Source organism: Pan paniscus, chromosome X (assembly GCF_029289425.2).
Source record: "Pan paniscus chromosome X, NHGRI_mPanPan1-v2.0_pri, whole genome shotgun sequence".
Classification (NCBI taxonomy): domain Eukaryota; kingdom Metazoa; phylum Chordata; class Mammalia; order Primates; family Hominidae; genus Pan; species Pan paniscus.
Window position 1 is genome coordinate 111337647 of NC_073272.2, and position 23604 is coordinate 111361250.

The 23604-nt window shown below is 40.1% G+C and overlaps 1 protein-coding gene across 1 annotated transcript in view; it reads right to left on the reverse strand.

The window, feature by feature from the left end:
• Positions 1 to 23604, reverse strand: part of TRPC5 (transient receptor potential cation channel subfamily C member 5) — a 309990-nt gene that overhangs the window by 81299 nt on the left and 205087 nt on the right. The window contains exons 4-5 of the mRNA XM_055106604.1: positions 4123 to 4459; positions 2640 to 2779 (exon numbers count right to left, since the gene is read on the reverse strand). Of these exons, the coding sequence (XP_054962579.1) occupies positions 2640 to 2779; positions 4123 to 4459 (477 nt within the window). The remainder of the gene's footprint in view (positions 1 to 2639; positions 2780 to 4122; positions 4460 to 23604) is intronic.

Below are 23604 nucleotides of genomic sequence, written 5' to 3' on the forward strand. Positions count from 1 at the left end.
TTCAAGCCAAACTCAGTCCTTTGGGCTTTTTATATATTGGATTACTGTGTGAGTTTTTGCTTAAAGATGTGGTACCATGGGAAAAAATTTTTTAAAAGGTTGAGCACCACTGATCTAGTTTAACCTACTGCTTATTTATCAGAGGCAGAATCTACAGCTCAGAAAGGTAGAGGGATTGCCCATGGTAACCCTGCTCGTGAGTATCAGATTGGGAATTAAATTCAGATCTCCTGACTCTTGAGTTAGTTGTTGTTGGAGGCAAATGATTTTTCTTACATCCTTTGAAATGGAATGCAGTTAGAAAATTGGCCTCCTTGCCTTTCAAAGGATGTAAATTGCATTTTATAAACCCTAAAGCAAAATATGAAGAGGAACAGCGTAATGTGGGGACTCAATAGTAATAAGAATTTAAGGGGGGTGTTATTATGTCTTTAGCTAAGCACTGACTGAAGGAAAGGCCATAACTCAGTGGGTAGCATAGTCCAGATTTACTTGGCACACATGGAAGCGAAGCAGTGGTGGAATAGATCTAGGTGGTACTATCCTAGAAAAGCAAAGAATGGTTATACTCCATTTGTAGAATCATCTGGGGGCAATGAGGGTCAATCTTATATATATTTGTTCCTTTTGAGTACTTTGGTGTGTGCCTTTTGGTACTTGCTTTAGATCATGTGAAGTGGAATAGATATTGTTGACTAATTTTGCACTCTAATAAAATAAAGGATCTTTAAAAACAGCTCATTCCTTGGTGCTTCTGTACTGCTTCAGTACAATGGTGATTGAAAACATTTCAAGGAGCCTATGTCGCAGTTCTTATGGCTTTGTGTCATAGAAGTTGGCTCAGCCTGCTTGGGGAAGGTCATCCAGCCTGGACTTCTGTGGATGGGTAGACCTGATTATCCCCATTTATAAATTCTCATTACAAATCCAAATTTTGCATGTGGCCTGTCTTGCTTTATAAATTCTTTTTTGGGAAGGACTCCAACTTCTTGGCAAAGGTCTCCTTCGAATAAAGTGTTTGCCAGTTAAGGGGCATTTACCCAGCTTAATAGAGCAGATTTATCCTTATACTTTGTGATGGAGAAGTATCTAACTCTTTGGAAGCCTCTCCAGTAAAGTTGGACAGGTTATGTGATTAGCTAATGTTGAGAATCTACAGATACGTTTTTCACATCCCCAAATGTTAATCCTTTTCTTCATCATTTATTCTAAGCTTTCCTGTTTAAACAAAACCCACCAATTTCTAGATTGATAATTTAAGGTCCCTCCAGTGTATAAATACCATTTCCAAAGGAAGAACTTTTCCCTTTACTTTACCGTGTTACTTAGTCAGCAGAGTGCCAGAATGACATGGATTTCACCCAGGCACATTAACCAGGGATTCAAACATTTTCCTCACCAGCTTTTTCTCTTAAGGAAGTTGTAAGTATGTGTTAAATGATCACCACATGTATAGGGCCTACTCTTGGGCTCCTTTCAAAAATGTTTCATGACTGCATTCAATATGCATGCTCTACATAACTCCCAAGGTCTTAAAATTTATGCAATATGCATATTAGGGATACAAAAATAAACTAAGTTGTTGGAGATTTGGGGGACAGCCATATTTCCATTCTAAAAGTCCTTAATGTGGAATTTAGTGCCAAAAAGCATGACTGACTATACAATCTTGGAGACTGAATTGTCAGCCTTTTCTCATGGAGAAGTTTAACTCAGGCTACAAGGAGGACAGCAATCCCATTATTTAATAAGCACCAGACCTGAACTCAGAGCCTCTGATTACCCAAAGTAAGATGTCAAACATGAAGCTATTTTCAGGATAATTTGAGCTGAATGTTGTGTGGGAAAAGCATTAAGGTGGTGCGTGTGTATGTGTGTGTGTGTGTGTACATTATCTGAATTGGTAGAGAAGCACAGGTTGGGTGATACTCAAAATGCTGGATTTATAACTGCTCGAGTGATTATTCTGGTGGTGGAAGTGATGAGAAAGGAAGGGGCTATTAAAAGTCTGTGCCACCTGTAGTCAAGTTTCTGGGATTCTGCTACTTGTCATTATATGAAGAACAGTTGAGATAAATGGGAATGTTTAGCTTTGAGAAGAGACAACTCAGAGGGTTAGGGAGAGATGACATCATGTCAGAAGCACTGTTAGGAAGAAACAGTCTTGTTTTGTATGACTCCACAGGGAGGAAGAATTACTAATGATTGTGTCACGGAGAGAATAATATTAGATGTATATAAAGTAGTCCTTTTTAATGAAGTGACAAGGATTAAGAGAAGCTTTTGGAGATAGTGAATTCAGTGAATTTTCTGCCCTGGCCCCATGCAAGCATCACTGGGCCATTATGTTGGCACGGATATCGTAGAGAGCATTTAAACACCGAAAGCTGAAGACTCTTTTACCCTGAAAGTCTCAGAAGCTAATGATTCATTTGCAAATTGTTCCATTTTCCACTTTCTTTGCTTAGGTGGACACTGCTTACAAACCACTGAAAGAATGTCTATTTATATGGTAATTTCCCACATGGATTGAGCCATCATCATCATCACTTTTTCTCAAAACTCTTTATGCTCTCAGTGCAAAAGCTTAATGTAGCCAAAATCGCTGTGTAGGAAATATGGCAGACATTCCAATTTACCTTGACATAGGCCACAATCTTCAGGGAAATAGTTGCCAGGTAGAGGGAGTTCATTGCAAAATCCATCAGGTTCCACCAGTCATGGATGTATTCAGTAAATCCACCATCCCACATTTCCTTAATCTCACCCCAAATGAAACCTGAAGAATGGAGGAAAACAGTTTATTTCTACATAGGGTCAGCCCTGCTCATCATAGAAGGATCCCCCCTCCAGGTGAATAAGGATGAAATTAAGGAATGAATTGGGGTCTCAGTGGAGTGAAGCCTTGAGAGACAATAATCACTTGCTTTCCTACTCCACCTCCCAGTTTTGAACTTGCCAAACCTGGTAGGCTTTTCCTGAAAATGCCCATATGTTATACTTTTCTGGGTACTACTCTTAGCATTTTTACTATAGTTACTGGAATGCTGTTGCAATTTTGGGTGACTGATTCTACTTCCTTTCCATTTTGGAATGGGAATAATTTCATCAATAAATTAATTAGATCAGTATTATCCCATAGTCCTTAGTTTCCACTGGGTTCAGGAAAGAGAACTTCTCAATGTGTTTTGAGGTGAGCAAGCTGATCATGGATCAAATTACCAGATGTTGGGGCTAAAGCTAGGCAATGGGGCCCAAAATAATTTATAACTCATTTTTTTTCCTTTTTTCTCTCATCATGTAGAAGTTTTGTAAAATTTTACCTGATGACATAGATGTTTCTTCTGCCTTGGAATAAAGAAAATAGTAAAAGCTGTGGCTGTGGTCTAGGGCTGCACTTTCTCAGACTTTAAAGTACATGTGAATTACCTGAGGATCATGTTAAAATTCAGATCCCGGGTGGCACCTGAGGTTCTTTGTGTCAAATAATCTCCCAGGTGGTACTGATATTGCTGGTTTGGGGACCACAGTTTGAGTAGCAAGGACTTAGAAGATGGCCATGTGTTGAAGAGTCCAGTGCAATCTAATTATGCCTGGAGACTACTGGTAGGGCTGCTTTTACCATGATGTGTGAATTTCCCAGGTTTCCCCCTTGGTTGGGAAGTCAGTGTCCAAATAGAATGTAGACCCTGAACAAGAACTGGGTCGTGTGGAGTAGCCATGAGAAATGAGCAGATTCATGTGCCCCTTGGTTATGGGAAAAGGTGCTTTGAATAGACTGATCAGCACTTGCTCTGCTTACCTTACTTGAGGCCTGTCCTGACTGATACTTGGCTTTGCCTCTAGACTAACTGACAGACAGCTTCTCTGTCCTTGAAGATATTAAGTTAGCAAAAGCAAGCCCTAGGTGTACTGCCAATCTCACCATGGACCAGTGCCTGGGACCAGTGCCTGGGACAGAAGGAACTACATTTCTGAGACTCTCAACAAAGGACTACCACACTGCATGGGGGTGGGGTGGGGGTGCCCTAGTTCAGAGCTAGTCTGACTGCCTGTTCTAGTAGTTTATTTAAACAGGACCATCAGGCAGTCTGGCCATAGCTCCTGGTCCCTTTGACTTACCTAGAACCCAAGGCAATATCATCCATTCCACAACAGTTGGGGGAGGCCCCTGTACATGAAGGTCTGTCCTGACAATGTGCTGAGAAGCCAGGAGAAGCATAAAGAGGAAGGTCAAATAGGATGCTGTGTGGCAGATAAACTTGATAAAGGGTTTCTTGATGAACAGCCCAAGGTTGCTCCTGGGTGAGATCAGGTAGGCTATAGACAGCATGGGAAACAGGAACCCAATGGTCATGCAGGTTAGAAGCTTGACTACCCAGTGTTTCCGCCGCCATCCAGGGAAGCCATCATACCACAGGGTGGCAAGCAACTGTTGGCAGTTGGGCTGAGCAACAAACTGGGAAAAGAAGAAAACAAGTTAGGCATCTGGAATGTCCAGGAGAAAGTCTACTGTCATAATACCTTTCCTAGTTTACAGTCAGCTCTGGCAAGGAGTTACATGGCCAATCCCCAGAAGAGGCCTGTTTTCTAGGTGCCTGTGAATGCATCTAACCCCAGAGACGGCTCTTCATGTCAAACTATGAAACTAGATTTTCCTTAGTGTTCATTATTTTTTAATATATTAAAACAAAATCACTCTGTCTGGTTCATGCTTTGGCATACCTTCCTATTGTCCCTCCCACCTTGTCAGAGTTGTGCTTCCTCAAACCTGGTTTTACATCAGAATCATCCAGGGAACATTAAAAAATCTAAATCCCCAGGTCCTTCCACAGACTGACTAAATGAGACTCTGGGGTGTGGATGGAGGAGAGAGTAGAGCCTGGGTAGCTGTTTTACAAACTCTCCTGGGAACTTACATGCCTTTTAGCAGAGAATCATGGAGATATTTCATTTCAAATTGATTCACATCCGCTCATTCCCTTAGTCTACGTGAGGTCATCATCAATGTGCACTCTGTTTGGGCAAACACAAACTGGCAGGGAATAAGCCCATGCCTGTAGCTAGGGTTTGAAATGAAAATGAGTTCTCTTTTATATTTTGTTTTTATTTTTCTTGATTTTGTTTTGAGCACCTCTTGGTTAGCTTGTAATGAATCAGGTTGCTACTGTGCCATCTATTTAACTCCGTCTCTAGTCTAGACATGCAAAAGGAAAAAATATTTTGGGGCTGGCATTACGATATTGTATACTAACCCAGCTGGGATTTTACTCAAAGGCAATCTACAAAGTGTCAGTGATTAATAATTAAGGAATCATCAGCATTGCAAATCATTATCCAGCTGCTACTTCCTGGTAAGTGACTCAACAGGGAGCTCAACTGTCAACTATGATTTTAAATACTGCCTACATTTGACTACCCCAGCTTCCCATGGGACAGGTTAAACAGAGCTGCACCATTTAGCTTACTAGTACAAAGGAAATAAACCTCTTTCATCATTTACCCAACACCAAAGGTAAACTTGCCTAACTTTACTGTTAGTTTATCTGTGAAGGTCACTAGTTTCCCAGCACAACCATTCTTCTTCTCCTTGAGCACACAGCTGGACTACATTACCCAGGCTCCCTTACAGTGAGGTGTGGCCACATGACTAACTTCTCACTGTGGGAAATGCTGTGTGGCACTACCAGGTCTGGCCTATAGAAGTTTCCTATGTGTGCTCCTCCATGTTCTTTTCCTTTTCTGACTGACTGGGATGTGATAACCTGGTGTGATCTAGGGGCTTCTGTCAGCCCCTGTCCCTCAATAACCATGTTAGCAGAACTAGCCTGCTGAATAAGAATACCTGTTTTGGACTGTTACATCACGGAGAAATTTCTGTTGTGTTTGAGCCATTATATATTTTGGAGTCTAGCCTGTCCTAAAGAAGATTACTGGTATGAAACTACCAAAAATAAGCTCTAAAATGTTTTCATCCTGTGATGTCATTTCCTCCAAACATGTTCATGATCTCCATTATGTCCTCACACTTCCTTTCCATGCATTCATACACAAAAAGACAAAATCCTATAGTCCCTTTCTACTCTTTTTTTTTTTTTTTTTTTGCCACAGTAGCCTATGCCAAAGGCTGGGATGATGAAGTCCAAGAAAATACAGAAAAGTCAGAGTAAAGCAAGACCTTTGCAGTAGAAGAACTGCTGGGAGCTCAGTCTACTGAGGGAAACAGAAGCACAAAAGGAGAGTTATACAATTGTATAGTAAGGACACCGAAAACGATATGACCATGGCATAATGGGAACACAAGGGAGGGACAAATCTGGATTGCTTAGCGAAGGCTTCCTGGAGTAGGTGATACCTGACTGGAGCATTAAAAGATGTGCAACAGTTGGCTAGGTGTGGGAGAGGAAAAGAAAAGAGAGTAAACCGCCAGAGCAGAGAGGATCGCATGACTAAGGCATAGAGGTGAAAAAGAGCCTGCCTTGTATGTGGAGGGCTACAGCAGTCAGGGTGGCTGCAGCTTAAATTGCAAGGCTGTGAATAGCAAGAGACCAGGCTGGAGAGGTAAACGGGGGTTAGAGAAGATCAAGACGATGGTCTTTGGCTATTAAAAATAGTATGGACTCAGCTGGGCACGGTGGCTCATGCCTGTAGTCCTGGAGCTTTGAGAGGCCAAGGCGGGGAGATTGCTTGACGCCAGGAATTCAAGACCAATCTTGCCAACATGGTGAAACCTGTCTCTACTAAAAATACAAAAATTGTGGGGCGTGTTGGCGTGTACCTTAATCCCAGCTACTTGGGTGGCTGAAGCAAGAGAATCGCTTGAACCCAGGAGGCAGAGGCTGCAGTGAGCAGAGATAGTGCCACTGAACTCCAGCCTGGGTAACAGAGTGAGCCCTGTCTCAAATAATAAAAATAATAATAATAATAATAATAATAATAATAATAATAATACTAGAGGCCGAGGCGGGCAGATCACTTGAGGTCAGGAGTTTGAGGTCAGCCTGGCCAACATGATGAAATCCCGTTTCTACTAAGAATACAAAAATTAGCTGGGCATGGTGGTGTGCGCCTGTAATCTCAGCTACTCAGGAGGGTGGGGCAGGAGAATCACTTGAGGGCAGAAGGTGGAGGTTGCAGTGAGCTGAGATTGCGTCACTACTGCACTCCAGGCTGGGCAGCAGAGCGAGACTCCATCTCCAGAAAAAAAATAAAAACCATAGGATGAACCATTTTAAGAGCAATGGGAAGCCATAAGAAGTGTGTGTGTGTGTGTGTGCGTATGTAAAGTAGTATAATAAAGCAGTTGCAACTGGCTCTGTTGTTTACTAACTGTGCAACTGAACAAGTTCTACTCTGTTTTTTAATGTCTTCCTCTAAAGAATGGAGATAATAATATCTACCTTGTAGGGTTGGTGTGAGGATTAAGATCAGTTACTACATACGAAGTGCTTAGAACTATGCCTGGCACATAGTAAGGGCTCATTAAATCTTAGCTACATATATTATTATGCATGTAAGAAAATTAGATTTAGATGTGGAAAAGATCCTTCTGGTTACTGGGTGGAGGATGGATTAGAAGCAGAGGGCAGTCAAAACTAGAGGCAGAAAGATTAGTTAGAAAACTGTTGTCAATCTTGAACAAAATGATGGTGACTTAGACTAAGGAAATGGCAGTGGAAATGGAGAGATGCGGTCAGATTTGAAATGCAGTGAGGAGGTAGAATTGGCAGGATGTGCTGACGGACGGGGAATGGAGTAATGGATGGGATGTGGGAGGTAAAGGGGAGGGAGGCTTCTCATTCAGGTGAATTGGTGATGATAGTGCCATTAACTGACAGAGGGAACACTGAAGATGAAATAGGTTTATGGAAGTGCATGCCTTTTTAAGCCTGTCAAATTAGATTTGTCTGTGAGACATCTAAATGGAGATATCCGGATTGACATCAAATACTGATGTTATGTGGCAGGGATTAGCAGATTTTTCTGTAAAGGGCCACATAGTGTGGCTTTGCAGGCCACACTGTCACTGTTGTAGCTACCCAACTCAGCTGTTGCAGTGCAAACTCAGCCATAGACAATATGTACATGAATGGGCTTAGCTGTGTGCCAATAAAACTTTATTCACACAAACAGGCAGCAAATTGTAGTTTGCCAATCTCTGTCCTATGCTACTGCATCAGCCTGAACCAAACAGACATTTGGAGCTCTTCAGCAATGGTCTTGATGACCTCATGTGACTTCCCCTTATGTATTCCCAGAAACTCCAACCCCAGAAATCACTTTCTGCTAAGGCACAAATGCAGAAGTGAAGCTTCTTTTAATGGTGGATATACCATCCAACCTTTATCTTCAATGCCTCTGCTCTGATTTTCAATTTGGCTCAAGCTGGGCAATTTTAAAGTTGGACAGGTTTTTATCTTCTATTTTTATATCTGACAGAAGTAGTGTAGGGTGGTGTGGATTCTGGCAGAACAAACTGCAATTAGAATATGATAAAGGAAATTTTTATTAAGCCACCATGTAGTATCTAATCTAAACACATTTGTGAGCTTTGAAAGCACAATCCTGATTCTGCTTGCATAGTGAAGTTCACATTGGACAGATTATTTAATCAATCTCTAGTCGATTCTAAGAACGCCTCAGAAAGAAGAATTACAGGAAAAACTGCAGAGTGCGTACCCACTAGATGCCTCATTGCACAAAAACCCGAACTGTCCAGAGCCTGGAGCAGTAGGTTTTTATTTTAATGAAGTCCAATTTGTAGTTTTTGTTGTTGTTGTAAGAATTAAGGAAAGAGGAGAAACAAGAAGGTCGGCTCGACAGTCAACAGGTTTATTTCCAACCTGGGAGGGACGTCTGACTGAGTTAGGTCAGAAGTAGCAATCTCTTACAGACTAAGAGTTTTTAAGGATTCAGGGTGGGAGAGTTATCAGAGGCTTGGACTGCTTCTGTGTCTCTTTGTTGTGCTTATCTGGGAGGGAGAGTTGTGTGTCTGTTCCCCTACATCTTTGTGCAGCTGCAGGAATATCCCTCGAGTCTGCTTTTGGCTTCCCTATCTTAGTGTACCTGAAGGGAAAGGAATGTGCTTATTAAGGGCCACTGTTTTACTGGAGCCCATTGTATGAGGGTGAAGTTTGGCAGTTACCCAAGAGACTTTCCCCTGCCTTCCTCTGTGCCCCAGCCTTCTTATCTGTGTTTTACTGTCTGCTCTTTTTTGGCTGCTTGTAGTTAGAAAAGAAGTGATTTCCTTGAAATGCATGAAGCTGGAAAGGCAGCTGGAACTTAAAGTGGCGGTGTTTGTCTGAGATGATGGTGGTCCTGCTCTGTCATTCCAGACCCTACAGTTATAAAAGGACAAGGGGCGACATGTTCTTTCTGGCTACTTCCTGCTGATGGGGGGAGCAGAAAGTTTTTTGGTCTTGGATTGACTGCAGGAGCAACACTGTTTGTAGATGTTTTTGGATAGTTGTCTGCGAAATGGCCATGATTCTGTTGGCTTTTATGATTTCCAGCTTAAATTTTTTTTTTCATTGTTAGGACGTTTTCATTGTTAGCCCCAGAAGGGATGTTAGAGGTTGCTTTCTCAGCTCTTTAGGCTTTGACTTGAGTGTGATGTATCCAGGAGTCGATTTTGGTAATGGATATAATTTAAACTGTAGAAGATAATACAAGTTGAAAAACATTAGGCAAGACTAGAATTTAACAACAGGTGTGCTATAGTTTTTGAAACATAATTTTTACTTTTCAGTTTCCTATTTTTATTAAAAGACAAATTATGGTAGCACTGGTTTGCTTTATTATATTTGGCTTAATTATTTGTATACAATGCACCAAGAATAATTATTTGCCACACAGGCCTTTTAAATCGGCTTTGATGGAACTCTGTTATATAGAAGGAATTTGAGATAAGACTTGTTAAAGCCAAGCCCAGCCATGGATTTGTACCATTAAATACCTATGAGTTGGGTGAATTCATTTCTTATTAAGGTTTTAAGATAACTTGGGGTTCCTGGCCTGTCAGAAAGTGACATTCTTTACTTACTACAGATCAGAAATCCTGTACAGGGACTATGTACACAAAATATCAGGCCAGTTTCCAAGGGTTTTATTCGTTCCGTAAGTCAAGTTTGATTCCTTAAAGGAGAGCACACCATTGCAGTAAAAGCCTTGGTAAAGTAACCAGTTTTTTTTTTTTTTAATTGTGTTCTGTTAGAAAAGAAAATAGATTCTTATTGCATTGATGCAAACAACTATATCGTTGTAATTTAAGAATACTTACAACTAGTTTTTTTGTTTGTTTGTTTGTTTTTTGAGATGGAGTCTTGCTCTGTCGCCCATGCTGGAGTGCAGTGGCGAGATCTCAGCTCACTGCAAGCTCCGCCTCCTGGGTTTACGCCATTCTCCTGCCTCGGCCTCCCGAGTAGCTGGGACCACAGGCGCCCGCCACCGTGCCCGGCTAATTTTTTGGTATTTTTAGTAGAGACGGGGTTTCACCATGTTAGCCAGGATGGTCTCGATCTCCTGACCTCGGCATCCGCCCACCTCGGCCTCCCAAAGTGCTGGGATTACAGGCGTGAGCCACTGCGCCTGGCCCACTTATAGCCAGTTTTTAAATTCTAGAGGAACTAGGCAGAGAGAAACAAACACACTTTAAATTCTATTCACAGGAGTATACTTTACTTAGTTGTTAAAGGCTGTAGCTAGCTTAAGACAAGTTTTCTTGACTCTGAAAAATGAGATAAAGATTAGCAGTGTTCTAAGTAAAAGGTAAAAATTGGTTTTTTAAATTAGCTTATTCTATTTTATTAACCTTTGTTTTGCTTTATGTTTATAAACATTTTAGCTTTTTATGAGTTCTGTACGTTTTGTTGTTGTTATGAGTAACCTACATTTGAGAGCATTTGTTAAAGTTCCAAAGCTTGAATATAAACAATGTTTTGAAGAGAATTAAAACAAAATAACAATTGTCTGTAAATAACAAAATGTCCAGTTTGGATACAGTTAGAAACACAACTGACAAAGAAATTTGGTTATTTTTGTGGCTTACAATAACCCAACATAATAACTTTAATTGTGATTAATAGCACATATTCAGACATAAGAACCTTAGACATTCCATACAGTTTTGGAACATATGTTAATAATATTCCCTAAAATATAATGTATTAGACATTATTTTCGCAATTTTATGTTGCCAAATAATCCTGTTTACGTCTTTTTTGGATGGTTCAGGGGTCCTGTGCAGCACCCAAAAGCCAGTGGTTAGGAAAAACAACCTTGAAAGTAAAGTTTGATTTTGAGAAGGCTGTTAAATATGTTTAAAATTTAAAACCCTTGATATTATGAAATAGAACTTTAGATTATCATAAGTTGTTTTTCTGTTTGTTTGTTTTGTTTTGTTTTGCCAAAATGAGATAACAATCTGGAAAACCAAAAACCATTTATTAGCCTTTTCAATTACATGAAAATTGTGTTTAAGAGAGAAAGTTAAATTTTACCCTTGTGTTAGTTTGCTATTAATGTTAACCTTAATTTTAATGAAACCTTATAGATAATTCTGTTTAATTTTAACCAGTTTGACCATGAAGTAAGATTTTTACATACCTGTTATAACCCTTGACAAGTTTTGCTAAAGAGTAGATTAGCATTTTAAGAAAACTTTGTGGTGCTTTTATTTTAGTGTTTAATTTACAGAAAAGACATATAATATTCTTTTGAGTTTAGTTAATGTGTTTACACAGAGTTTTATTTGCAGGATTAGTTTTTATAGTGTCTTTATAATTTGCTTAAACCATCCACTTTATTTTATTTAATTTTAAGACAATTTTTTATTTTTAAGCAAAATGTACATTTTTATGCCTTCTTATAATTTTTAAGAAAAACAATTTTTAGTGTTTTTATACACCTTGCATGCAAATTCATGTTTAGCAGTTTTAATTACACGTTATAATGGTAACTTTTAGCAACTTTTAACTTTAATGTAAAACCTGTTAATTTTTTTTTGTGACTTGACACTAAAAATAATGACTTATTTTGTAATTTGGGCAAAGTAGCGCTGAAATATAATGCTTTTTTCTTTCGATTTTAAATACCTGGGTAAAATCGGAAGATGAGTGCTTAGGTAGAAATAAGTAACTACTGAACCGGTGGGAGCAAAGTTTAGTTGAGCAATACTCTTTATGATACTGACAAGTGAAGGCTTATTAGTTCCAAAAGTGCTGGCTTTATTTTTATAGTCACAGAGTAGTCTAAAGGCAAGGCTTACCCAGCTCCTGGCTCCCACATGAACATTATTTATTTAGTATGCCAGATTTTTTTTCAAGGTGCGCTAGCCACTGAGGATATTTTTACTGGTGGGAACGGAGATTTTCTAGACGCATAAATTAACTGCTAATGCTGGTTTATTTTAGGGACATGTTCATTGAAACAGTATTCTTACTTAGCTTGAATCCTAAATTTTGTTCCCTTATTATCTCGTTAAAGTGATGGATATGTTTGTACAATGAAGACGACTTTTTTTGCATTTTTAGTTTAGAGCTTCGGCATGGGAATTATACTTTGACACAGAAAATTAGGTCTGTAAGTGAAATATAATAAAGTGTTCTGGAAAGAAGGATACTCTGCCTTACAACCTCAAGAGAAAAATATATGGCACCAAGGCCTGATTCTTTCTTCCCTTATTGTTTTGTTATTTTCCCCAACTTTGGGAACTAAAATCTCTTCGCTTAAATGCTGAAATTATAAATTGAAACAGACTCTTGGGTTTTGTTATAAAGGCAAAGTAATAATACTTCTATGTATTTTATAGGGTTATATAGTATAATAACTGGAATCCATGGTTAGATTTGACTGAACCTACATAGATACTAATCTGACAGACTTACTGTTGTCATATCTAAGAAATCATTGCCCAATCCAAGGTCACAAAGACTCACACCATTGTTTTCTTCTCAGAGTTTGATATCTTTAGCTTTTATATTTAGGTATTTAATCCGTTTGCATATTTTGTGAGGTAGAGGCCCAATTGCATTCGTTTGCATGTGGATATCCATTTGTCCCAGCACTATTTTTTGAAAACACTACTATTTCCCCATTATATTGTTTTGACACCCTTGTTGAAAGTCAATTAACCATAAAGGTAAGAAAAATTTGGAGAATATTACCATTTTAACAATATGAAGTCTCTAGTCCACGAACATGGAATATCTTTCCACTTATGTAGATCTTCTTTAGTTTCTTTGAACAGTGTTTTATGGTTTTTTTCAGTGTACAAGTCTTACACTTCTTTTGTTCAATTTATTCCTAAGTATTTAATTGTTTTTAATGCTATTGTAAATGGAATTGTTTTCTTAATTTCATTTTTGGATTGTTCATTGCTAGTGTATAGAAACTGTCAAAAGACAAAATCTCAACAAATTTAGTTATAGATCTAATTGGCTTTTTTCATGATGTATGAATCAGGGAAGCCTCCATTCTACAAAATAGAATGAGACATTCCATTCTACTAGGCAATAGCAGAACAGTGGGTTTTGTAAGGTGGGAAAAAGGAAACAGAACATAGGGAAAAAAAATCGGTTAACATCAGGTTACTTTTTTTGGCAAGGGTTAAAACAGAGGCATCTTCCATATTACATGGACTCAGGTGGAGTAGAATCTCCTATTTTCAGGAAAAACTGGTCTGTTTGGGGATGTACCTGCTTTCTTAAAGTTTTAGTTTGATTATATGGCATTTAGCAGGTGATTCCATTTTGGTTTGGTCTGGTCTGTTGGGGCCTAGTATGGGAGCTCAGTCCAAAACAATGGCCTTCCATAATTTTTGTTGAACAAAACACGATTGATTTTGTATGTTATCTTGCAACCTTGCCCAACTCATTTATCAGCCCTAATAATTTTTGTTGTTGATACCTTAGGATTTTCTCTGTACAAGGTCATGTCATCAGTGAATAGAGACAATTTTAATTCTTCCTTTCCAAACTGGAAGCCTATTATTTCTTTTTCTTACCTAATTGACCTGGCTAGAATCTTCAGTATGATGATGAATAGAAGTGCTGTCAGTGGACATCCCTGTCTTTTTCCTGATGTTAGAAGAAAAGCTTTCAAGTTTCCTATTAAGTGTGATGTCAGCTATGGGTTTTTAATAGATGGCCTTTATCAGGCTGAAGAAATTCTCTTCAATTCACAGTTTTCCATGTGTTTTTATCATGTAAGTTTGTTGAATTTTGATAAATCCTTCTTCTGTGTCAAAGGAAATGATCATGCATGGTTTTGTCTTTCCTTTCATTAATGTAATGTATTACATTAACTGATTTTTGTTATGTTGAATCACCCTCATATTCCTGGGATAAATTCTACTCAGTCATAGTGTTTAATTCTTTTTTATAATTTTTTTTGAGATGGAGTCTTGCTCTGTTGCCCAGGCTGGAGTGCAGTGGCGCGATCTCAGCTCACTGCAAGCTCCGCCTCCCAGGTTCACGCCATTCTCCTGCCTCAGCCTCCCGAGTAGCTGGGAGTACAGGTGCCTGCCACCACACCCGGCTATTGTTTTTTGTATTTTTAGTAGAGATGGGGTTTCACCATGTTAGCCAGGATGGTCTCGATCTCCTGACCTCCTGATCCGCAGGCCTCCGCCTCCCAAAGTGCTGGGATTACAGGCGTGAGCCACCACACCTGGCCCATAGTGTCTGATTTGTTTTATATGTTGCTGGATTTAGATTGCTTTTTCTTTAGCCTATTATTTGACCCAATTGTTATCTACTGCCTCAGGCAGCCTTCATATTAAACCACTATTGCTGATTTTTTTAAACAAATGCCCCCAGGAAAAGAACTATTGGTACTGAGTCAGATCACATGAAGACCAGTCCTGGGAATTGGGCTTTTTAATGAAGTTGACTGACAGATAATGACAGTTCTCTGGGGATGGGTCTATTTGGGGTGCTCCAAACCCAGTTTGCTCCCCTTCAGTGGGTGCCAGGCTGCTGCTTTTTACAGCTACCATGGTTCCAAGGCTGTTGGTTTTCAAAGCTGCTGTTGAGCTGGGTAAAGGAAGATGGGAATTGGGCAAATTAAGATACCACAAAACTTGCTTTTCTTCGAAAACTTGGCTGTTTTACTTGAGTAAATGCTCCTCTGATCGTTGTAAACTTTTGCTTAATTTCCGGAATTGTGAAAGTTAATTTAAAAAAATTTTCAACGTCTTGTAGCTTTTGTGGAAGAGAAGATTTTCAGAACTCTGCCATTCTGGAAGTGCTTTCCCTTGTAACTTTTTAACTTTTCATGGGAAGTTATGTTGTTCTATTTGTGTGTCGGTTAGTGCAAATGATAGTCCTTGCCCAACGAATTCCCTTCCTCAGGGGCTTAAAAAGTTTAAGGAATATAGCAGCTTCTTCTTTTTTTTCTCTTTTTGAGACAGAGTCCTGCTCTGTCTGGAGTGTAGTGGCATGATCTCCGCTCACTGCAATCTCCACCTCCCTAGCTCACTGCAATCTCCGCCTCCCTGGCTCAAGCAATTCTCATGCCTCAGCCTCCCGAGTAGCTGGGATTACAGGTGTGTGCCACCACACCCAGGTAATTTTTGTGTTTTTAGTAGAGAGGGGGTTTTGCCATGTTACCCCCCCCCCCCAGCCTGGTCTTGAACTCCTGGGCTCAAGCAATCCATTCACCTAGATCTCCCAAAGTGCTGAGATTACTGGCATGAGTCACTGTGCCCGGCCTCTAGCAGCTTCTTTTTTTTTTTTGATGGAGTCTCATTCTGTCGCCAGGCTAGAGTGCAGTGGTGTGATATCTGTTCACTGCAACCTCGGCCTCCCGGGTTCAAGCAATTCTCCTGCCTCAGCCTCCCGAGTAGCTGGGACTACAGGCGCACACCACCACGCCTGGCTAATTTTTTGTATTTTTAGTAGAGACAGGGTTTCACCATGTTGGCCAGGATGGTCTTGATCTCTTGACCTCGTGATCTGCCCACCTTTGCCTCCCAAAGTGCTGGGATTACAGGAGTGAGCCACCGTGCCCGGCCAGCTTCTTAAAAGCTATAAGACTGAGTGTTGGTCAAGGACTGGGAGCTTGTCTTATTCTTTATTATATTCCCAACATTTTGCAAAATGCCTGGTACAAGATGAATGCTGAATAGATATTTGATGAATGAGTGATTGAATCCAGCTCTGTGCTGGATAAATCTTGGTGGAATACTCTCTTTCCAAATTCTTCCTTCCTTAGTGTGTGAAAGGAGTCCAGTAGCTAACACAAGTCTCCTGGGAGTTGCAACTAGGAACTACTCTTAACATTGGAAGATTACATATCAAAGATTGAGCTCTTATAATGTGCCAGCAACTGTGCTGGATTTTTTATATGCATCATCTCACAGCAACACTAATGGCAGATATAGAATTATATCATTTTACAGCTGATAGGACAGAGCCCAAGGTCACATTTCTTGGTAAATGGTGGAGCCAGGACTGGGGAACTAGCTTGGTTGATTCCATAGACCAAGCTTTCAAACACTGCACTCTCTGACAATCCGTGGATGGTATGATCAGAGGCATGCAGAAAGCTAAATTTCCCAGTATCTTCCCCATTGGCCTTGCGGCCAGTGATTGAAATGCCCACATAATTTATTGCTTTGGATTAAAGCATTGAAACTATATTCATGTTTGTAGGAAGTGGTAATATACAAAACTATCAACTACCTTAACAGCTTAAAGTGGGTATATCATATTAGCCAGTTAAGGGGCCTGAAGGCTAGCAAAGCCCAGAAGTGATGGGGCCCGCCCCAGGCCAGATCTGTATGGAATCCCCCTGTTTAATCTGTCTAAATCTTTTCTTCACAAATGAGCTAGGATCCTCACTGCAGTTGTTGATTGTTTTCCCTCTTCAGTGTTTCAGTTCTGCAATACTCCCAGACAAGGGCTGAACATTATTGTATTTTTTCCTTACTGCACACAACTTTTGGAAAAGCCCTGGCTTTCTTTGACATAAAGCTGTGTTGTCAATGGAGGGGCCCAATGGCTCTTGGCCCCTCCTAGGAATATTTCTTGATAGGAAAAATGTCCGGTTCTACTGGAGAGAGACCACCCCTCTGCCAGAAAACTAGCAAAATAGCTTTGATTTCACTGCAGCAGAGTTCTGAATTTTTTCATTCAGTGAAGAGAATTATCTTCCCAGCCCCTCACCAGTCTACTGTATGTGACTTTTGTTTCTACAGCTGTCTAAAGGATCAATAGGATTTAATGCCTGATTCGCATGATTAACTCAAGGCAGAATAGAATTCGACTTGCTTACTGCAAGGGAAGTGCAAGATTAATGTGATTCAGTTTAGGCCTTTCAACAAGTATTTTGGAGTACCTGCTCTGTGCCCAGCTCCGTGTGGCCTGTGGGAGAGGGTCATCACAAGAGAGACCAGCCATGATTCTGGCCTGCAGGAGCTCTTTTGAAGGGATACTAGCCTAACTCATGCGAAACAAGTAACAGGACAATAATGTTTGTGTTCAGACGCCCACATAAATGGTACGGATGGTAAACATGTCAGGTTCCCAGATGGTTGGCTCTCACAGACTGATTAAGGCCACTCCTCTCCAAATCAGGAGATTGTTTTGCCAAGTAAGGACATGAGAAAAGCCCACACCCCTTTGATCTCCTGTTACCACCATTTTATAAAAGAAAGGACAGAATAAAGGACAGTCATTCAATCTGGATCTATTTAGCTTTAGGAAAAGCTCACTGCTTTGTCATGAGGCACCACACTTTGGGATCTTAGAGCATTCAGAGATGGAAAAAATCAGCAGGCACTAGAGTCCTAAGAAAAGGCTGCGGTGAATAATGAAATCAGAAAATCACTTCCTTCTGGAAGCCCTCCCTGATTGCTTCAGCCAGAGGTGTGACCTCTCTCTCCTTGAGCTCATACCACTTTGCTTTTTCCTTGTGGTACCTCTCAGAGCCTACCTGGTGTTATGTGTACTTCTATGTAGAATCAGTGACTCAGCCTTCTTAGTAGACGGTAAGCTTAGGAAGTGGAGGAACACTTCTATATATGTCATTTCTTACCCCCAAAGGTCTTTACAGGCATTTACTGTTTTTGTTAAAGTGAAAAAATTCTTCATTCCGTCCCTGCTAAAATTTACACCTGAATGTTTAACTGCCTAGTGGGCATTTCTCTTCGGCCGCTAAAACATATTTCAAACACATAATCCACACACAACTCTTCCCCGCCGCAGCATCCCCAAACCCACACACACGTTTCTCTTTTCACCTTGCAGTCTATATGTCCTTAAATTATTTCTCTAATAGAAGTTTTAATAGTCATAGATAAAATGTACACAGAACTTTCTAAGTTTTGGATACTTTTAAAAGCAGTTTATATGTATTAACAAACCTAGGAAGTTTGTACTATTATTACATCCATTTTACAGATGAGAAAACTGAGGCTCAGAGAGGTTAAATAGTAATAATAACAACATCTAACATTTGAGTGACTACTGGATGTCAAACATTGTACTTAAGTGCTCATTTAAGAATAATGAGGTACAGATAGACCTCCCTGATAATTAATTGAGTCACCACTCCTTGAGGAGGCAATGAAAAAAAAGGGAAAGTCCCCTCATAGAAGCAGAGGATCTGGTCGTGGGGATGGGCTTTTGAGAAATAAGCCAGGCTGTGAGGTAGAGAAAAGCCACAGCTGTAAGCTTCCAGTGGCTCCATTAGGAATGGACAATGGTCAGAGGAGAAATATCTTTGTTACCCTGCTCAGTCCACCCTGTTCCCTGCTGGGAAAGCTATCAGCAAGAAAAGCATTAGGATAAAAACAAGTCAGTTTCACAGTTAAGTCACCTAACTGGTTATTTTCAGATTATTTTAAGTTTTTAGGTGTGTACAAAAAAGTGCAATAGGTGAGACTGAAAGAAAAGTCACCTTGAAACGTTTAATATTCAGAGGTTTATAAAGCAGTATAGGTCTGTGGTTCTCTAAAGTAATTGGCAATGAGTTATGTTCCCATGTTTCCTAAAAGAAATCAGCTGACTTTGAGCTGGGAGACTTACAGCTGTAAACACTTCTTCCTTTAGTCCATTTAGAGGAAAAGAAAATTTGAAGGGTGAGAATGAGTCGTCCCCTATACCAGAGGTGAAGGTGAGGATCAGGAAGAAACAGCAGTTACTGGCTATAGTAAGATCTGAGGTAAGGGCCTTTCTGGGAGGTTTGAAAAAGTCTACTGATCTTTTAAGAACTGCATCCTACTCCGTTCAGTGAATGGCTGCACATAGAAATGGGCCCAATGTGTACTGTGTTAGATTTCAGTTCTTCAGAAGATAGTCCGGTTGTGTGTTAAGGATGTGTTTAAAAACCTGCCTCTACAGAAATGACCCTCAAGAGAATGAGTTTTGTTTTTAGTTGCCAATCAAGCTGGGCTCTGAAGAGGAGAAAAACGCCCAAAAGGGGAAATCAGTGGCAATGCAAAAGTTCCCGAAGAGGAAGAAATGTTCAAGCACCTTTCTTCCCTCACCATTGTAGTGAGCTTGCTGAGTCATACTTTCATTAAGCAGTGCAGCATTTTTTTTTTTTTTTTTTGTAAACCACTGCAGCAGACATTTGAGATCAAGAAATAGGTTTTGACAAAAGTTTAGGTCCAGATAATGATTGGAAATAGCCCCTACCTTTTACATGTACTCTCTGTCTAGCACAGTTTAATATTTAACCACTCAGATCACTAATCCATGGCTAGTTTTATTTTTTAAAAAGAAGATATGTTCTTACCCAAGGATTACTGAGACATTTTGTTCTAAGCTGGCTCTGTTGTTGCAATTAGCTAGCAGACTTAGTTCCCAAGCTGGGCTGCCAATATCAATGGCAACACAGGTGCAGACTCACAAAATCAGTCAACTGGAAGCCCTATCTTTAATTTCAAACTAGGGCTAAGCCTCACTACTTAGAACTAAATGGAGGAAGGTGAGGCTAGGTTGAAGGAGGAGGTTGAAAACTGTTTTAGAACGCATATTTTTTTAAAGTATAATTTTCCATTTGCAAGTGCATACAGCAGTCAGAATTAGCCCAATGGGGTTTCCTGGCAGATGTTATAATTCTGTGTTGGCGGTGATGGACTCTAAAAAGAACTAGTGCAACAGAATTAAGACTAATGCAATGGCTTATCGTAGCCATGAGATGGCAGCAGAGGGTGGTAGGAGCTCACTGCCTACTACAGAGGAGAGTTCTGGAAGTAAAGGGGAGTCTGTGTTGGAAAGCTTCTTACCAGGAAGGAAGAAAGTGACATAGCATGTCAGAGCAATTGAACAGGAGAGGCTGGAAACTCACTAAAGCCAAGTAAGAAATCATAGAAAGTGTGGTTAGGTCAGCTGTGGGTTGCAGTCCTACTAGTTTAAATCAGGACACTAGAGGGGAAATACCTTGAAGAATAAATATATCAAAGCAGAAAGCATGCTAATGACCTATGAAAGACAGCAGAGGGGAAATCTAATGAAAGCTCAAGAGGCAAGGCATTGTGATGGGATAATTCTTTGAGAGGTTGTTGCTCTTTGGGAGCTGAGTCCCCATGAAGTACCAAGCCCAGTGCTGGGAGGATGCTATAGGTCCAGTGGTCCACAATCCCTTTTACAAAACTCTTGGGGACAGATTTGTTTTGGAATTCTAAATTTGTCAGATTTTAGAACAGTAATATGCTGTCTATGCCATATATTAGATAACACTCCCAGTGAGGTTTCAGGCAGCACCCATAATTAGAGTTCCAAAATTTAGCAAATAAAAATACAGGATGCCCAATTAAATTTGAATTTCAGCTAAACAGCAAAAATGTTTTAGTATAACTAAATGCCCCTTATAATTTTGGGACATGCTTATACAAAAACATTATTCATTATTTATCTGAAATTTAAATTTAACTGTGTCCTATGTTTTATCTGGCAACCCTACTATAATCAAACACAATAAATTTTCAGCAGTGAAACCTGGGAATGCTTAGATGCAATGGGATAAATAAACACCATAAATTGCCTCCCATCAGTGCATGTCAGGTTTTGCTGCCATATGAGAGGTTTGATAGGGAATTTATTTTTTAAAACTTTGGTTTTCAGAACTTGGTGGGCTTGGTGATCATGATATCTCCCCTGCCAGGTGAGTATTGCTCACCTGCCAGGTGGGTTTTGGAATTTTGGACCTGTAATTGTCCAATAAATGTTTTTAAAGCGAGAAATCCACAATGAGATATGTTCATACCTTCAGTGTGTCCAGTTTTTAAGGGTCAAGGTCCCTCATTTTTTTTCTTTCAAGACACAGGATGTGGTCAGGTACTGCAGATCCTGAAGGGTTGGGGTACGTGGAAGACAAAGTGAGGTATACTCAAGTAGTTTTTACATTTATAGGAAAGCTTGGCTGGAGGGTTTAATGACCTGCTGTGGGCTGCCCACTTCCTTTCAAATCTTCAGGATGAAATCAGAGTGAAGGAGGTGGCGGAGACTTAATCCCTAGCTATACCAAAGAACACATTTTGAAAATGTATACTGTACATTGAACTCTGACTCTGGCTTGGTCTCTCATTTGTGGAGTGGGACTTGGGGCAAGCTTTTGTGTTTGGTCTTTATCTATGTAATGGTGGTGTTGCCTATGCCTGTCTTCCTCACAGGACTGTTGTGAAGATCAAATGCATCAGGGATGGGAAAGTGCTTTGAAACATTCTCAACACCAAATAGATGGAAGCAGGCATTTTCATGCATGCTTTTTTTTATCATAACAGGATAATGTGGGCTGCATGCTCAAAGATGTTTCTAATAAGGTAGTGTGGTAGGGTTAGGAGATTGGTCTCTGCAGTCAGACAGACTGACCTGGGGTTCACATTCCAGCCCCACCACTCCCTGGCTGGATTACCTTGGGCAAGTTACTTAACCTCTCCAGCCCTCAGTTTCCTCATCGGCAAAATGAGGATTACAATAGTAACTCATGGCATGAGGTCATTATGAGGATTAAGAGAGTTAATTAAATGCCTGGCAACTAGGAAGCCAGTGTTATTATTTTTCATGATGGATTACTATAGGAATTAAACAAGAAAGCACTCAATAAATGTTAGTTCTTTTCATCATTATGACTTACGAGATGTAGAATTGTCACTTCTGGATATGTAGTCTTGAAGTGACTGTATATGTGATTTGACACACTCTATGTGCTATGGTTTGGGCATGGTTTGTTTGTCCCCACTAAAACTAAATTTGAATTTGATCCCCAGTGTGGTGGTATTGGGAGGTAGGGCCTAGTGAAAGGTGTTTGGGTCATGAGGGTGTATCCCTCATGAATGGCTGTTCTTGCAGGAGTGAGTTCTCATTCCTGTAAGACTGTATTAGTTCTTGCAGGGATGGATTTGTTTCCTTGAGAGTGAGTTGTGATAAGGCCAGGATGTCCCTCAGGCTTTCCTTTCTTCACACCTGTCTGCTTTGACTTTGACCTTCTCTGCCATGTTGTGACACAGCACAAATGCCCTCTCCAGAAACCAGGGCCATGCCCTTGAACTTCTCAGCCTGCAGAACTGTGAGCTAAATAAACCTCTATTCTTTATAAATAACCCAGTCTCAGCTATTTTTTATTAGCAACACAGAATGAACTAGAATACCTCGTTCATGCCTAGACAGAGTTTGCATGCATCAGCACTGTTTCCATTATTTGTTCCTCTGAATGTTTTGAGGGTATGTTCTGTCATGCCAATTACTGGCTTAGAATTCTGGAAAGGAGACTGATAGTGGTGGTAGTAGGCGGTAGGGATGGTGAGGTAGGGGAGGAATAACGTGTTGGAGAAATACATCCAATTGCACTCAGTATGGTCCTCATTGTATAGTCAGATCCTACAAATAAGTCTAACAAATTCCAGAGTGAACAAACTGAATTGTTATACAAGACACATTTTAGAGGGTTGGAGACAACTTGGTAGATAAAAGAGAGAATTTTTCATTGAGAAAGATTGGCAAGTCAGGATTGCAGGAGGTATGGCTTTTTCAGGGCTGACTGACAAGTTGAGGTATCTCAGGGTATTTTTCAAAGCTGAGATGGAAGATTGCCTAAGCATGGTTTTGATTCAAAGCAAAAAGCTTACATTCAGAGGACATGAACAGACACTTCTCAAAAGAAAACATACAAGTGGCCAATAAACATATGAAAAAAAAATGCTCAACATCACTAATCATCAGAGAAATGCAAATCAAAGCCACAATGAAATACCATCTCATACCAGTCAGAATGGCGATTATTAAAAAGTCAAAAAGCAACAGATGTTGGTGAGGCTGTGGAGAGAAGTGAAGACACACACTATTGGTGGGAATGCAAATTAGTTCAGCCACTGTGGAAAGCAGTTTGGAGATTTCTTAAAGAACATAAAATAGAGCTACCATTTGACCAAGCAATCCCACTACTGGGTGTATACCCAAAGGAAAATAATTCATTCTATCAAAAAGATACCTATACCTGCATATTAATTGCAGTGCTGTTCACAATAGCAAAGACATGGAATCAACCCAAGTGCCCATCAGCAGTGGATTGGATAAAGAAAATGTGATACATAGACACCATAAAATACTTTGCCATAAAGATGAATGAAATGTCCTCTGCAGCAACATGGATGGAGCT